Raw genomic sequence first — 14,396 nt, 5'->3', positions numbered from 1 at the left:
CCTGACAGCTTGGATCTTGACAAGTTAATTATTGGCAGATTTATGCATCTGTAGAGTTAGTGATGAAGCTTCTGCTGACGCTGACCTGGTAATACTCTGCTGTTCCACTGTGGCAGAAGCCAGGGAAATTGCTCACATGTAAGTGGGCCGTGGGACTTTGCCCATCCCAGGGAAGGCCAAACTTGCCTTGTAGCCTCATTTGATAACAGGACGTGATACAAACAAAGGTATTGAACTCCCAGAAAGAGTGGCAAAAGTAATAGCTTGAGAGAAAACCCTTTTACTCTGTGAATAATATAACTGCTTCCCCTTCCTCCCCTTTTTTTTCCCCCTAAAGTTTATACTGGTTTTGATCAGGGACGCTCAATCTTCTCATAGTGGCATTGGCATCTTTGGTGCAGGGCAGATCCTGAAGTCAGAAGATAAACCTTTCCTCAGGTGACATTGTCTGCAGTGGGAGCTGCACTCAAGATCGGGTTAGACACTATGCATTATGTGATGTTTATGCATTATTTATTTATGCTCTTTATGCTGACCTCCCATCTCCTGTCTTCCCAGCTGGCATCTTTAGAGATGATGGGTATCCAAGCAGCCAGGCATCACTAAGATATTTCAAAACACAGCATCGATGACCAGCTTTCCAAACCTGCGGGAGGGTTCGGGTGCTGGCTACCCTCTTTCTGGAAAGGGGAACGCCGCCGTGGCGAACGGCGGAGGCTGTGGAGAAGTTAGGCTGAGCCGACCGCAGCGCGGATGATGTCCCAGCCTGCGGCCAGCCCCCTGGGCGGAGGGTGAAGTCCCGCAGGCGGGGGCGGCCACCGTGCCCGCACGCCGCCGCGTCCCGCCCCGCGCCGCCCCGCTCCGCCCCGTCGCGGCAATGCGGAAGAGTTTCGGGGCGGCCCCGCTCCCCCGCCTCCGAGGGCAGCGCCCGGTGCCATGGCGCGGCGGCGCCGGCACCTGCGCTGCTGAGGGAGGCCCGCACCGGAGCCGCCATGGCCGCCGCCCTCCGCTGCGCCCTCTGCAGCTGCCTCCTGCTGTGCGGTGAGTCCGCCCCGGGGCTGGCGGGGGAGCCCGGCCCGTCTGGGCGAGTGATCGTCCTCTCGATCCCCGCCTCGCCGCGAGTCGGGGGGCAGGCGTTGGGAGCAAGGGGCGCTAGAGCCGGCCGGCTTGGTTCTCCGGGGCCGCGCTGCCCCGCGGGCCGCCGCTGGCGGGGTCGCAAGGAGCTGGCGCTCGACGGCGGCTCGGCGGGGGGCGCCGCTGCCGTGACGAGCCGAGCGGCGCCGACAGCCAGCGAGCAGCCGGCCGGGTGTCGTCCGCCGCGCCCCGAGGGGAGCGGGCAAAGGCCGGCGGCCGCCCGCCCGTCGCAGGGGAACTTGGCTGGGGGCGCGGAGGGGTGCCCGGCCGCCCGCGGGATGCTCCCGCTGCCCGCGGGCTGGTTTTTTTCCCCTAAGGCTGCATCTGTGCTGAGAAACTGGAACTCTCCTTTTCGGTTTTGGACGCTTGTGCAAGTCCGTCTGATGAAACGCGCGAGTGGGAGCAAAAGCACGCTCTTCCAGGCGTCTTGACTGTGAGCTGTGGGAGCGCGGGTGCAGCCGTGCCCGCAAAGCCCGGCACTGCCTGCCCTTCTCTGGCAGAGCTCCTGCTGCTCCAGACACGGCGGGGGCGCTGGGAGAGCAGCCACCACGGCTGCCTAAACTGGCCCAGGGCCGTGCCTTTCCCAAAACAGGCTGTATCCAGGACAGTGATGTGAACTGTGTACAAACCTTTCATTGACAAAGTACAAAACCACGGAAGTATTTTCTCGTCTCTTTAGGTCCACGGTGCTGAATAAAAAACTTTACCTGGAGGATTTTATCAAGTAGAAAACACTGTAAGGGAAGCAAGCCTTCAAAGACATCGTGCTTTTTACTGGGCATTTACAAGCCTACCTCAAACCCTTGGAGGGAGTCTCCGCAAAGCACAGGCAGTGCCCTAGAGAGTGTCCTTTGTAGTGAGGACCATGTTGTATGGGAGAGGAGAAATCATATGCCTTGTACTAGCCAGATTTGTTTTCAGCTGTGTTGTTCAGGTTGAGTCTTTGAAGTCTGCTACCTGCACCCATCTTTCTTAGCATTCTGCATACCTGGGATTTTGCAGGTAGGAGAAGGTGTGGGAGCAGGAGGTCAGAGGTGCTTCCGAAGGGGCACAGCATGTGCACAGGCAGAGGTCTCTGAAGGCGAGTGCCCGAGGTGGGTGCCGGTGAGGACACACATGCGCAGGGACAGCGTCCCTCAAGGAGGCCTGGGCGCCAGGAAGCAACCAACTTCTGTTTTCATGACGTGCGTTTGAGTTGATTTGTTGGGCGTGAGGGCAACATTGTAGGAATTGAGTCAGTGAAATAGTTTTTATTTAAGCAGGGTTTAGATTTTGAACTCTTTTCTGCTAAAGGTGGATAACTGACACATTCATTTAATGTATTTGTGCATCAATTATAGACATATAAAATAGGTTGTTTATCTTAGAATTTCTTAATTAGGTTTTATCCTGTGACATTTAAGCACTAATCTGATCTGACAGGTTTTGTTTGTATTGATCATTTGTGTTGCAATAATGGGCCAAAATCTTTTCTATTTTACTTTCAATACCAACAATTGTTTTAAAATAATTAAATCATAATAGTAATGATCTATTCATCAATACTACTTTAGGGTTTCTTTGATTTAGTTTCAATAAAGCGAAAGGATTGTGGTTTTGTCACTTGTGAAGAGTGCCAGTTACTGATGCGTTTATGGTATATTTAATAGCTCTCTTGCCTTTGAAGGTATCTCTGTTTTTCAGATGGTGGCTTAATAACGTAATGCATAAAGCATTTTAAATGGCAATGCTAATCCATGCAGTGATGATATAATCATACTTATGGTGGATTTTTAAAAATTATTTCAGTCTTATACTGATGTCTATGCAGAAAGACTATTCATGTTCCTCTTCAGAAAAAAAAAAAAAAAAAAACGAAAATGAAACCACACACCACAAATTAATCCACACAGCCATGTTATTTCCATAGTGCTACTGGAGCACTACTTCAAAAAAATTGATTTTGACAATCTCAGTGAAAGTTCATGCATGTAGCTTGATGGGCCTGAAGTCTTAGGCAGTAACAAGTCAGTCATGCATAATAAATGATGTTATCATAAAGACTGTACTTACTGGAAATTATTGATGCTGGCTAATTTGGTTTTGTTGCATAAACTCAGAAGGAATGATAGACATCAGGATTTAAATTAATTACATTAAAGTCTGGTTTTTTAAAAAGCACCCAAGGCAAGGAAGAGAAAGAAGGCTGTATTTAAGTTTTGGATGACTGAGAAGTTGCTGGAGGAACGCATACTAAAATGTTTGGTTTTGATTGCTTCCACAGTATCTGGAATAGTGCCAAAACCCCAAAACGCAAGAATTATTTCTGTTAATCTTCATAGCATTTTACAGTGGGATGCACCTAAATTTCACAAAGGGAATATAAGTTACACTGTCCGATCTAAGAGGTAAGTCTGGGGGAGTTGTGCTTTCTTTAATTTATGTTTTACAGCGTGTTTGTGATTTGTTTCCTTTTTCATAGGAAGATCGGTAGCTGTCCCTTTCTTTTAGTTTGTGAGAGGCTTATCTTTTGAGCTCAATAACAGGACAGAGGCATTTTCTACACATTTCACACCCAAGGCAGCTTTGTACATACTTATTTTGGAACCAGAAACACATTTTGATGTTGGCTGTTATTAGCCATGTGTGTGGTTTTTTCTCTGTCATGTAGCTGCTACCTGTGATTCAAGAGGCTTAGTCCTGCTGAGAATTAGGACCTTATCTTTAATTAAGAACTCCAGCAGCATTCTGTGCTCTGCCACCAACGCAGCCAGCTGGCCTGCACCCTTAGTGGAAATGCCCCATGAACAGCAGGCTGGTGGCTTGTCCGTTCAGTGCCTTAAACTTAGGACACATTTTCTGAGGTCTCCTGTGGTCATTTTTGGTGGGCTGATTCAGCTCTCGTTTGCTTTTGTCACTGCGTCTTTCCAAGTTGGTCTTTCCCATCTGGAAAACGGTCTGTGTGGCTGTACGGACCCTGCCTGCTCCTCCGTGCTGGGCGACGAAACCACGTGTTGGGCCAGAGGTCTTGTGTTCCTGCTGAAGGATGAATTCTTTGTGCAAGGCAGGGCAGGATGTGAAGCGGAGATGATGGCACCCATAGGCAGGTGCCTGCTGAGGAGAAATCCCTAAACTGAGGGTACAGGCCGTCTACAAAATTATTTTTCTGGATTCTGGTAGCAACTAGCTGTTGATCACAATGTTCCTAGGTGTGCTTCTGGTGCAAAACAGGAGGAACATAATTGATTATACAGTTCCCAGTCAGTTCTCAGGATTGATTTTCTCTGGGTATGTGCATATATCCATATATGCATATCTTAAAGACAGTTCTGAACGAAGTCCAAGTTAGACAGCAAAGCTGTGCATAGCGATGTTGTCTTAATATTTGTGGACTTATCAAATAACTACTGACTGTTGAATCAAGTTTTGTAACCACTGTCAAGAAAAGGGCATCTGCTTAGTGAATAATAATTTTAATCTCTATCTTTATCACAGATTTATGGATGCATATAAAATGCATAATGTGTGTGTACATACTTGTAATGAAGTGTCTTATACACTGGGTTTAATTTTTCTTGTTCGTGAGTCATAATTGGTTGTATTAATGATGAGATGTGCCACTTTCCCAGTTAACTGAGAGGAGAGACATTTAATCAGTTATAATTTACCCATCATATACATTTTGTTTATTTTCCATACAGCATCAATTTCCCTGGAAACACATATGAAAACGTGAGCACAAACTTGAGACTCACAGAGTGTGATATCTCTTCTCTGTCTGCATATGGAGACTACATTTTACAGGTCAGAGCGGAGTCAGAAAATAAATATTCAGACTGGGTGACCATCCGATTTAAGCCAATGGATGACAGTAAGCCTTTTTCTACTCTTCCACAAAAAATCTTGTCTGTTATTCATGCACCTTTACAATTTGGCTCCATAAAAAGAGCTATAGCATGCAGATAATTTTAAAATTTAATTACATTGAACTATAAAATCTTAGTTGTATCACTTTCATTTTTCAAATGCAGAAGTTGCTGTCAGAAAGCATAGTAGGTTCACTATTATAGTAAATGTTAGTATTGGTACTTGAAACATCTTTTGAGGAGGTTTTTAAAAAATGTGTATTTTTCCTTTAAAAATAAGGCTTCAATTATATTTTTGGACTAGGGAGAGCTTTTCTTTAAGGCTTCAGACTTCCTGTATATCTGAAAAAGTTCAATTACTTTCTTTTTCATTGCTATGTCAGGCAAAAAGCTTTCTTTTTTGTTTGTTTGGGGTTTTTTAATAAAAAAAATCACAGTGAAGTATTAATTTTTAGTCAAGAAGTCTTCATTGCACAGTATTTCCATTCTCTTAGTGAAGCTTTATAGTCTTTTGTGAGAGACAATTTAGACATTGCCTTGCATTATAATGCACAACAGAGTTGTTAATCACGTTACTGTCAGCTTGAGCTTGGGAATGAGAGTGTGGGTTTTGCCAATGAGCATCCTTTATTTTGTACATTCGTATGCCTCTCATAAGCAAAAATGAAATTATTTTAGATTATGTAGTTAATGTTACCTAAGGCTTTTTTTCTCCTCACAGCCTTGTTCTTCAAAATGCTTTTATTGATTCTCTCTCCCCAAAAGTATAACGTTGATAATAATTTAATCCACCTAGAACAGAAGTGCTGAAACGTAGCACAGAAAAAAAAATACAACATTGCAGGTATGAATTACAGCCTAAAGGAAGTGTAATACAAAAAGTATTTTCAGAGCAGAGAGCAAACGTGTAAATCATTAACACAATTGTAGTTTGACATGTACTTGAAAGAACATGTGGCCTTCAGAGCAGGCTTGGCCTTGAAAAGGCAGCTTATTCCTGAACTAGGAAAGTCTGGATATAAAACTACCTGGAAAGAAAGACCTGGGAAAACTGGCCCAATCTCTGAGGAGGACATGAGGACTTTTAATGTCATAGCTCATCCGAGCACGGCATCATAATAAGAATATCTGATATTCCTTTCTGTGTTGTTATTTCTGCTAGTGCTTTTGTAAGAAATTCCACACTGTATTGTAGGAATAGCCTAAGAAAACTGAGTAACCAAGACCTTCGTAAAGAAAAAATACTTTCCTAAAGAAACATTAATTTTTCACAAGTTCAACAACATATTCATAGCATTACATGAATGAATGGTCCAGCAAGGGGTTTTTGTTTGTTTGGGGTGGGGTTTTTTTGTTTTGTTTTTGTTTTGTTTTTGTTTTTTAAGTTAAAGAAACGCCTATTTCTAGAGGAATGCCAAATTTTCTGTATATTGAGCTCCTCCTTTCTACTCTCTTGATAGTGTGGCTGTAGCCAGGCAGAACTTCAGTAGAGGCAGCCAAGGCAGAGTTGTTTGTTGGAATTACAGGAAACTTTAATGGAGAGCTCATTGCAGACACAACATATTATAGTTAATAACTGAGGTACTTATGAATTAATTTAGGTGGTGGCACAAAAACATAAGAAGGACAAGCCTTTTTCAAAATATAAGAATATAATATTTCAGAATATAAGAATATAATATTCAGTCTAAGGAGCTCAATGTTTAAGACATGCAGAAGTAATTCAAATGGTTCAGTTTTTCAAAATGATCACAATGAAAGAAACATTAAACCCCTTCACTAGAGGACCTCCTCAGAAAAGACAGATGTTGTAACGGCTTGGCCTGGAAAGAGAAGTGAGTAATAAGCTATAGAAATAGTCCTTCCTCTCCCAGGAGTCACCACAGCTGGCAAAAGAGAACTGAGTTAATTTAGTGTATGGGAAATGTCGTCTACAAAAATATCTGTTATGTAACTGCAAAAATAAATCCCTTTCAAGACCAGGTCTACAAGGAAAGGATTTATTTATGCCTGACCCATGAAGGGAAATTACTTTCTTCTAACAGATAAAATTATTTAAAGCATGAATTGTGATGGATTGTGGGAAAATGTCAAATTGAAAACAATGTGAAACTGAATTCCATTCTTTCTTCTTTTCCACCATTCCAATATATAGCAGTGATTGGGCCACCTGATGTAAAAGTGAAGTCTGAGTCTGGGTCCCTGCATGTGGATTTCATCGGCCCTTTTGCTGAATACGAACATGACAAGTGGCCTCTAAAGCAATATTACGGCTCATGGAATTACAGAATACTGTACTGGAAGAAAGGCAGCAATACAGAGGTAACTTCTGCTTCCTGCATGTTGTGACTCCTTGATTTTGATATATGCTTTTCTTTGTAAATTACCAGACTGATTTCTGAAAGCTAACAGTACTGAAGTAAAAACGTTTCTCTACAGCGTAGTAAAGTCTAGTCGCTACAGCTGGTATTCAGAGCAAATGGCAGAGAGCTGTGTAGTTAAACAGTAGCATGGATATAGTTTGCTCTTTCCATAATTAGAAATAACTGCTACACTATGAGAGTTTGTGCCCTCTGTTTAGTGGAGATTCATTTGCGATGCAGTCTGCCCCACCAGGTCTCTGTATTTCACACATAGAAGCAAGGGTAAACTTAGAAGCTGTAACATCAGCAGTATCTGTGATCATGGCAATAACTTGACTTAGATTCAAATCTCATGTCATTCAAGTATTTGTGCTCTTCATGGGACTCTGGGCTTTGAATAGCATCATGGCTGGTGCCTTATATTAACTGTGGTCACCTTCATCTCTTCAATTTCTATCAGTTGTAATTAGCTTTCTTCTTCTTACGGACAGCCTCTTCCACAGACAGATCTGTTACTCAGCTCAAAAGACTTCTCCATACAAAATGCATGAAGAAAGATTGTAAATAATATATTAATTATAGTGTCATGAGTTCTATTACAGGAAAAAAGGAAGCCCTTTACTGGACGATATTAGTCACGGTATAATTAGTGCTTTGTACATCAGTACAATTTTCATAGAATAGGACTGCACTACGTATCATTCTGATTTATATTTGTTACCCTGCAAAATTCTTTGGAATTCAATTCCAAAAAATGAAGGATCATCATTTCCCAAAAAACAGACTGGCTTCTAGTTCCCAAACTACAAGAAATAAAGGTATTTGTATCTGCACTAGTGTGGCCAGCAGGACTAGGGCAGTGACCACCCCCTTGTACTCAGCACTGGTGAGGTCCCACCTCGAACATTGTGTTCAGTTTTTGGCCCCTCACCACAAGAAAGGTGAGGTGCTGGGGAGAGTTCAGAGAAGGGCAACGAGGCTGGTGAGGGGCCTGGAGCACAAGTCTGATGAGGAGCGGCTGAGGGAGCTGGGGCTGTTCAGCCTGGAGAAAAGGAGGCTGAGGGGAGACCTTGTTGCTCTCTACAACTGCCTGAAAGGAGGTTGTAGCACAGAGGGTGTTGGTCTCTTCTCCCAGGTGACAAGTGATGAGAGGAAATGGCCTCAAGTTGCACCAGGGAAGGTTCAGATTGGATATTAGGGAAAAATTCTTCACAGAAAGGGTTGTCAAGCATTGGAACAGGCTGCCCAGGGAAGTGGTGGAGTCGCCGTCCTTGGAGGTGTTTAAAAGATGTGTAGATGAGGTTCTTAGGGACATGGCTTAGTGGTGGACTTGGCAGTGTTAGGTTAAAGGCTGGACTTGATGATCTTAAAGGTTTTTCCAACCAAAACAATTCTATGATTCTGTAAATTTCCATAGGGATCAAAGAAGCAAAAGGCATAGACTGTGTAACTTCATAGGTTGTTTTTTTGAAGTGAATACTTGCTCAAAATGTTGAAACCTAGCTACAGGAGGAATCTGTTATTACATAATGGGGCCTGTTGTAGAAATTCCTGTACTCTGCAGAGACTGTATAATTACAGGAACATAACTAATATATGCCTCTAAACAGCAAGTTGCATCTGCTGTCAATCACCTAATAGCTTCCACCAGCCTTTTTCTTTCTGTCTTTTTCTTTCTTTTGACTAGACCATCCACTCTACTTGCTCCATCTCAAATTAAATTATGTTTGTTTGTGACAGCACTCTTAGCTGATCTCATTTGGTTAGGCAATCGTTTCTCTCTGCAAGCAGATCTCATTTATCACATCTCTGTAGGCCTCATCTTTAGCCTAAAACTTCATTAATGCTGCTAGAAGCATCCAGAAAGTCAGTAGTGAGAGTGGCGTCACACTAACCACAGGCGAAATCAATGTAGAGTTATCAGTTATGTGGTGTAGGCATGGCATTTCATTCTGCCTTTGAAAGCCTAATTCACATTGCAGCTACAACTGCTCCAATTTGTCCTACTAAATGTAATTTTACTTTGCTACTCCATTCACTGGACTTGTGCTTTTCAAATTTTTTATATTCTTTTCTGTTATTAGGTAGCTCACGTAGATACTAAACATAATTCTGAGATATTATCTCAATTGGAGCCGTGGACGATATATTGTATTCAAGTGCAAGCAGTTATCCCTGAGTGGAACAAAACAGGAGAACTGAGCGGAGAGCTTTGCGAGCAGACAACCCACAATGGTAATACCTGGTGCATCACAATGGGACACGTGCTGTAGGGATCTAGGAAATGTGCAAAGCCATTCAAAATGAAAATTGGTGTAATGTGTAAACCTTCCAAAAATGGATGTGTTTGTTACTTAAGTATTTTTTGGTGTTTAATACATGCGCACCTTTGGAGCAGAGGAGTTGGAAACGAAGTGAAAACTACAAGCAGTACATCACCAATGGCACGATGCTTTACTTTGCTGCAGAGGCCTGAAAATTGGAGTCAAATGGAGCATAGGCTCTTCAGTGATCACACTGTGTGCCTGAATTTCCTTTACCATTAGCTGTATTCAGTATCCTGTGAAAGCCTTTGTTCTGTGTATCTCAGAGAGAGGAACTGGAGCCTGTGTTGCGGTTTGCTTCATCTGTGGTGATATTGCCAGAGTCCATCATGAGGCAAGGCCATAACGCTCTTTCTCTGTGTCACACAGCAGTTATTATTCAATAATATTTGTCTCAGTGCTTTCCTTTTCATTTTGAAGGCAGTTAAGTACCAAAAGCACTTTCCTTACCAGCCGTGCCACCCTAGCTGCTGTCTATGGAGTCCAGCAATAACCACCACATCATCTGACCCTGTCATCTTGGCAAGCAGCTCTATGTCCCTAGTTAAAAGAAAGGATGGAGTCCTAGATGCTGTCTTTTTCAGACATAACATGTATTTTGAGAAACTTACACTCTTGGATAACTTGTGGAATATCAGAGACACAAGGTAATGAGGAAGGTATTAAATCTGGAGGAAGCCTGAGGAAGCTAGTGGGCTATCCTCTTTTTTTGTAAAATATTTCCTCATGTTTCCCACATATATTATCTGCATGCACTGCAGTTGAATTACAGGGTGATGGTGTTGCTTGTTAGCTCATGGCTAGAATAGTGCTTAGCAAGTGTAGGTTGGTTTAAAACATTTATACAGTGATGTATGGATACATCTTCATTCCCGTTGCCTGTTGTGAAATCTCTGTGCATGACATAATTTTTTTAAAGACTGAGTAGTTTAGAATTTTAGAATTTAGAAATTTACTTTTGTACCCTACTGTTTTTATTTTGCTGCCATTTTTACAGATTTCTTTAAGAAAAAAATAGAAGCCTATACTCTGGTAATGTTACGGGTCAACTCCCATACTCCTGAAACACCAAAGAGTGTACAATAGCTTTTTACATTATATCACCTTGGGGATAGTTCTGTTGGTCTTTTTTCCTTTGATCATTTGCCTAGAATCACCAGTATGTGTAACTGTCAATGTCTAAATGTGATGGTTTGTAAGCTTACTGTATTGAGAACTTCCTCAGCTTATTCAAACAAAAAATTTAAGAGCTAAGAGGTATTTTGCATCTGGAAACAAATACTTATGTTTGCAGTTACAATAGTTTGTTGGATTTTTTTAGTTCCATAAAGTGATAATTTGAAAATAATATATTCAGAAATCAATAATAACAGTTCTAATTTATTCTTTTTCTTGTCTCTTGCAGGTGTAACTCCTGTGTGGATAATTGTGACTGTTCTTATAGGATCAATGTTGGTCATTGCAGTATCTGTTCCTGTTTGTTTCTTTTCCTTTTTGTATCTATATCGACTCACCAAACATGTTTTCTGCCCTTCATATATCTTCCCTCAACACTTGAAAGAGGTTTGTTTTCTACCTAACACAATTAAAATCAGACTTTTCAGCAGAACTCCCTGCCTTTCAAGACCTCTCTGTGCCAAAACCTTTAGAGCTTCTTTTATTTTGCCTTATTTCATTTGCACCTGACTGTTATCCATCTGTAAAGTGCAGGCTGTTCTGAGGGGGTTTTAAACTACAAGGAGCAATGCTGATTATCTATTGTTATATAGCTGTTGTGTATGGTAAAACTTGCTCTTCTGCCAGACATAAAAAGCCATTCAAATAAGCATAAGTGGTGAAGTCATGAACTTTGGAAAAAACTGAACAAAAGAAGGTACTTTTCAGTGTGAGAGAGGTAGAGGAAGTTTACTTACAATAAATTTACTATTTAATTTCTGGCATCATAAGGTCATAAATTTTGCATGAATGTTATCTCAGTTTTTTTATCAAATTCTGTGGTGCTGCATAGACATAAGTAAGAAGCAGTGAAATTAGACTTCCTTTTGCAGTATACTGAGGTATAATTAACTCTAAAATACTGTCATTTTGAACTGTTCTGCACAGAATGGTCCAAAATATTTAAAAGCTGAAAAATTAAAAAACTTGGCCCAGACTTCTATTGCTAAAGCAACTGCATAATTTGCAATATGAAGCTTTGTATGGTTTAGAAACAGGATGTTTTCTTTCATTTTAAAGTGAGAGAATAACAGGTGTTAATCTTCAGCTCCTCTTTTTAGATAGTGAACAACTGAGATATGTCTCCTCTATCTCATTTTAGACTTAAAATTGCACATTTGTTCTCCTGAAACGAAGTTCTTTCCCAGGTATAATAATGAATTTTAACTTAAGGAAAGAATGTAGTGAAGTCTGAAAATTCAAGATAAAATGAGAGCAATGAACGTTAGCCATTCCTGTTGGGGAATACCACTGACCCGGTTACCCATTCAGCAATATAAAAAGGCTGTATCAGAATCTCCTCCAAGAAAAAGGCTATGCAGAGCATTACGTACACTGAAGTTAGCAGCTTGTACTCTTCTGAGTTTCCTGCAGTTTCTCTGGGTCTTTCATTTTGACTCATTTAGAGTTCAGCAGACTTTGGAGCTGACCTAGCCATCATCTTGTGGTTTAAGTTTTGCACATGCTCAGCACACAGTTGTTTGCTGAACTTGGAGCTGAGCTCTTGGGAAGGTACCATTGCTCTGATCAATACAGGATATGGTCAAATTTCATTTTGTCCACAGGTTTCTCACTAGAATAGGGGAGAATTTTCATTTTGTGCTAGTGGGTTATAGTGGTTAATCACAGGAATCAAAGGTCGGTCGTGCTTCCCTAAAATGGCATTTATGAAAGGCAGTGGTTTCACTACATGAACATTTGAGATTGCACATTACTGACACTTTGCTAGAAAAAAAGGTCTAATAGTAATCATATTAGTTTTTATTTTTGTAATTACAGTGAACAGGACTCCTGATGGAGCAGCTTGTTTCTTACGTAAAATACACTAAAGTAATAGACAGGGATCAAGTCACAAGAGCAAAATGTAATTGCACTCCTCCAGCCACTACCAGTAAAATGAACTGCCACTTCAGCTGCCAAAATAAGTGGCTGACATGTTATTACTGTGTTGAGTAGGTGTGCTGTACTTGTGTTGACATTCGAAACACAGTCATGACATCCTGCAAAGTCTCTGTTGATTCTTGAGGCTGTTTCCATCTTATCAATAGAACAGGGAGTGGGAGGAAGTTGTGATATTTCAGCACTAAAATTAAGTCATCTTTTTCACTCAACTGCATAGCCTCACAAATCTCCCACCCTCTCCTTCACTTGACTAAATGGTTATGGTTTATGTTGACATTTAAAGCATTGCTATCTGATGTTTGAGCAGACGGCTCTCTGAGATGGCAGGAACAATTCACATCTGTTGCAGCTATTTGACAAATCTCTCTGCGAACTCCTTTACCTACAGTCAAGTTACCATTTTAGTTTTTCCTTCCAAACAAAACCTAGGTGTTTTATTTTTTAAAAGAAAGTTTATATTCCAAACAAGTCACTAACCCCTGGGGTATCTTCTTGCAAATAAGGGCACCTCTGATTTCCTTCCAAGCCTTGCACAGGATGTTAAAGCGAGCGGAGAGGTTGTTACATTGTCAGCACTCTGTGACTTCTAAGCATCAAGAAAGCTAATTGATGTGTGGAACACAGTATAAAACATATTTCTAAGCAAACAGGATGGTATGGCTGGTGCAGCCTAATTCTCATTTCCTCTTTCCTTCACAGTTTTTGAGCAAGCCTCCCAGTGGCTCGCAGTTTTTTCCTCCACTCCCACAAGAAGAGCATCTTTCTTATGACAAGCTAACTGTCATTTCAGAAGAATCCAAAAATCAAAGTGAAGAGACAGGGGATGAGGCCAACAAGACAACAGAGCACCTCCAGGACTCTGAACAAGAAGATTCTGATTCGAGAATAGTACCAGCTTCATAAAAAGCCTAAATGCACTCCTCATACTTCACCTGGAGCAAAAGAAAAGCAAATGGGCTCTTGAGTTTATCTTCTTATGGCTGCATTCTTAAGACAGTAAAAATTCGTATCGAAGATGTGTACACAGACTTTTGACAGAATCATATTATTTTTTTAAAGTACAAGAAGCTTGACTATAAAGAAGGGACTAAATGATGCGTAATTTTTGCCACTTTTTGTAGTGGCTCACTGTTGTAGCAATACCTAGGACTGTATTATGACATTAATTTAAAAAGTAAATATCATATATATAATACTAGTTAATTTAACTTTAGTGAACTATTTATTGCAAAATCTAATCAAAATGGCATATTGTATAAGGTTTGTAAAAGAAAATTGTATTTTGTAAAAAAAGACACGATCTGACTTTTTTTTTTTTAATGAGAAATTGTATTTCTGAAGGATATATCCTTAGTGGCATAATCTTTCTATTGAATATTTTTTTTACCTGATACAAAATTGCAAAGTTATTGTGATGGGATGAATTTGGTATGAATAAACCAAACACAAATATCCAGTGTGTTTTGCATTGCACAGTGTTACTTATACTTCATTGCTAAGGATGAGAACATATCAGTGCACTGCCAGATAGCCCTCTACATTCAGGTATTACTCAGTCCCCTCAGCCTCTGCCCTGCAGTTTTTATCATTAGTTAAATTTTGCCTACCTCATC

The 14,396-nt window shown here is 41.1% G+C and overlaps 1 protein-coding gene across 2 annotated transcripts; it reads left to right on the top strand.

Annotated features, from left to right (window-relative positions):
- Positions 1 to 922: 922 nt before the first annotated feature.
- Positions 923 to 14,038, top strand: IL10RB (interleukin 10 receptor subunit beta). 2 transcript variants are annotated; one of them, XM_065653186.1, is made up of 7 exons: positions 923 to 1,041; positions 3,398 to 3,521; positions 4,815 to 4,984; positions 7,135 to 7,301; positions 9,427 to 9,577; positions 11,072 to 11,229; positions 13,483 to 14,038. In XM_065653186.1, the coding sequence occupies exons 1-7, from the start codon at positions 993 to 995 to the stop codon at positions 13,684 to 13,686; spliced, it is 1,023 nt and encodes a 340-aa protein (XP_065509258.1). In that variant the 5' UTR covers positions 923 to 992; the 3' UTR covers positions 13,687 to 14,038. The 2 variants fall into 2 exon arrangements, with proteins under 2 accessions (XP_065509258.1, XP_065509255.1); XM_065653183.1 differs by lacking the exon at positions 923 to 1,041 and having other exon boundaries at positions 3,337 to 3,521.
- The last annotated feature ends 358 nt before the right edge of the window (positions 14,039 to 14,396 follow it).

The sequence above is a fragment of the Caloenas nicobarica genome, chromosome 1, assembly GCF_036013445.1.
Source record: "Caloenas nicobarica isolate bCalNic1 chromosome 1, bCalNic1.hap1, whole genome shotgun sequence".
NCBI classification, from domain to species: Eukaryota; Metazoa; Chordata; class Aves; order Columbiformes; family Columbidae; genus Caloenas; species Caloenas nicobarica.
This window is presented reverse-complemented; position numbering and strand designations above follow the sequence as displayed.

Excerpts from the sequence above, each read along its gene's own strand:
- IL10RB (XM_065653183.1), top strand. The coding sequence starts at position 3,337 with ATGACTGAGAAGTTGCTGGAGGAACGCATACTAAAATGTTTGGTTTTG. Across the intron at positions 4,985-7,134 it reads ATTTAAGCCAATGGATGACA|CAGTGATTGGGCCACCTGAT; the intron begins GTAAGCCTTTTT and ends TCCAATATATAG. Across the intron at positions 9,578-11,071 it reads CGAGCAGACAACCCACAATG|GTGTAACTCCTGTGTGGATA; the intron begins GTAATACCTGGT and ends TGTCTCTTGCAG.